The sequence below is a fragment of the Bison bison genome, unplaced genomic scaffold, assembly GCF_000754665.1.
Source record: "Bison bison bison isolate TAMUID 2011002044 unplaced genomic scaffold, Bison_UMD1.0 scf7180017864383, whole genome shotgun sequence".
NCBI lineage: Eukaryota > Metazoa > Chordata > Mammalia > Artiodactyla > Bovidae > Bison > Bison bison.
In genome coordinates, this window is record NW_011494955.1 from 2,784,818 (window position 1) to 2,786,755 (window position 1,938).

The 1,938-nt window shown below is 65.1% G+C and overlaps 1 protein-coding gene across 1 annotated transcript in view; it reads right to left on the reverse strand.

Moving 5' to 3' along the window:
* Window positions 1-1,938, reverse strand: part of KMT2D (lysine (K)-specific methyltransferase 2D) — a 37,775-nt gene that overhangs the window by 17,867 nt on the left and 17,970 nt on the right. The window contains exons 33-34 of the mRNA XM_010858065.1: window positions 1,717-1,767; window positions 1-1,593 (exon numbers count right to left, since the gene is read on the reverse strand). The exon at window positions 1-1,593 is cut by the window's left edge and continues 25 nt beyond it. Of these exons, the coding sequence (XP_010856367.1) occupies window positions 1-1,593; window positions 1,717-1,767 (1,644 nt within the window). The remainder of the gene's footprint in view (window positions 1,594-1,716; window positions 1,768-1,938) is intronic.

Sequence of the window (1,938 nt, forward strand, 5' to 3'; positions counted from 1 at the left end):
TGGGGACGGCCCGTAGCCCTCTCCTGCGGGCCCGCTGCTGGGCCCCAGGGGGCTGCCCGATGGGCGGAAGTTCCCTGCGGCTACTGCGTAGTTTGTGCTTTGAGGCTTGCCCATGGTAGGGCCAGGCCCAAAATGGCTGTTGATCCCATGGGGTGGAGGGAGACCAGGCTGAGGGACAGGCGGCTTTAGGGGAGGCTCCCCGACCGCCTGAGGGAAAGTGAAACGCATGGGAGAAGGGGCGCCCACAAATGCACTGGTCCCAGGGGACCGGGCAAAATTCGGGGGTTGCACACTTGGGACCTTGGCATGGAGCTCACCTGCTGGCCCTGAGGGCAGGGCTGCTGGGAAACCCCCAGCCCCCAGCGGAGTGTGGGCTAGAGGCCCAGCCTTGAAGGCAACTTCAGAGGGCTGGGGGCGGGGGGGCTTATGCAATGGGGCAAATGGATCCCGAGACTGAGGGCGCGAGGGTGGACGGGAATAAGGGTCAGGGGATTGGAAGCGAGGGGTAACAGGGGATGGGCAGAAAGCCTCAGCAGACAGAGGACGGGGTGTCAATGGGGACTGGGAGCTGGACTGGGACTGGGGACTGGCGGGCACTCGGGAGAAAGGGTCAGAGGGCAGTGAGCGGGGAGGCAGGGCACAGCAGCTCTCAGGTGGTGGGGGTTGGGGCCGAGGCGTCAGTGGAGGCTGGGCGTAGGGGTCAGGGTAGGGACCAGGGCGAAAGATGTCTGAGTGGCTGGGAGGAGAAGGGGCCAAAGCCTGGGCAGGGGGTGGCTCCTGGGGCCTTAGGCCCAAGCCCGGGCTCTGGGGCTCTACCTGAGATGCCCGAGGGGTCAGGGGAGCTTTGAAGACATCAGGTGCCTTTAACTCCAGGCCACCCAGGTGGGGGCCTGAGGAGGGAGAGTCAACAAAGCCCAGGTTTGGGGGCCCATAGCTCGGAGAGGATCCCCCAAGCTCTTCCTTCTTCACCTCCAGGGCCTTCCGAGACTCCCCGAAAGGCAGGGGCGACAGCAGAGGCTCAGCAGCCTTGCTTCCCCCTCCTCCTGGGCTCTCAGGCACAGCCAGGTTGTCCAGGGAGGGGCAGCGGGGTTTGAGGAAGGGGTCAGGCGTGGAGGGCTGGTGTCGGGGGGTGCCAGGTGGGGTAGTGTGGAACTCCCCTGGCTGGCCAGTCCCAGGACGAGATGAGGCGCCCAGCGTCGGGGACGGTGCAGGGGCCCCAGTTGGACTAGGATAGGGAGGGTAGGTGGGTGGTGCTGTGGGGAAGCGGGGCTCCAGAGCATAGGCAGAGGCCAGTCCAAAGGGGTCCTGTGAAGGCACTTGGGCGGGCACCTGGGGGGGGAGCTTGAGGAAGAGCTCACCAGGCGAGTCGGGGCCGGGCACCGTGCCCGCTGGCGGCTTCAGGAACCCGTCCGCAGAGGTAGACAAGCCGGCGGGGGGAGTGGGGCTGCCAATGAAAATGGTGGGGGCAGCAGCAGGAGGCGGACTGCCCAGGGCCCCTGGCTGGGGGGGAATGCGGAGATGTAGGGCCGGTCGGTCAGTCTTGCGGGCCATGTCGCCCACCTTGGTCTGCTTGTTGATCTGGCTCTCAGCCTGCTACAGGAGGAGACCAGGCACAGAACAGTTAGGCTGCTGTAGGCAGGCCCTCTGACCCCCACCCTCAGGGAGGCTGCCCCACAACCAGACTTGGATGCCCCTGCGCACCCTGAGCCCACTCACCTTCTGCACCTTGTTGATGCGGTGAGCTGCCCGGTTATCTTTGGCCTTTTGCTGAGGAACAGAGGACACAGCCTGAGGCTGGGACTCAGTCTCAAGCCCAGTCCCACTCCCTCACCATGCCCTCACACTCCCCACACAGAAGCCAACCCCTACTGGCCCAGCTGCCATGAAAGTGGGAAGTAGAAGGAATGAAGGTGACTTTCCCGAAGACACGCTGCCTAT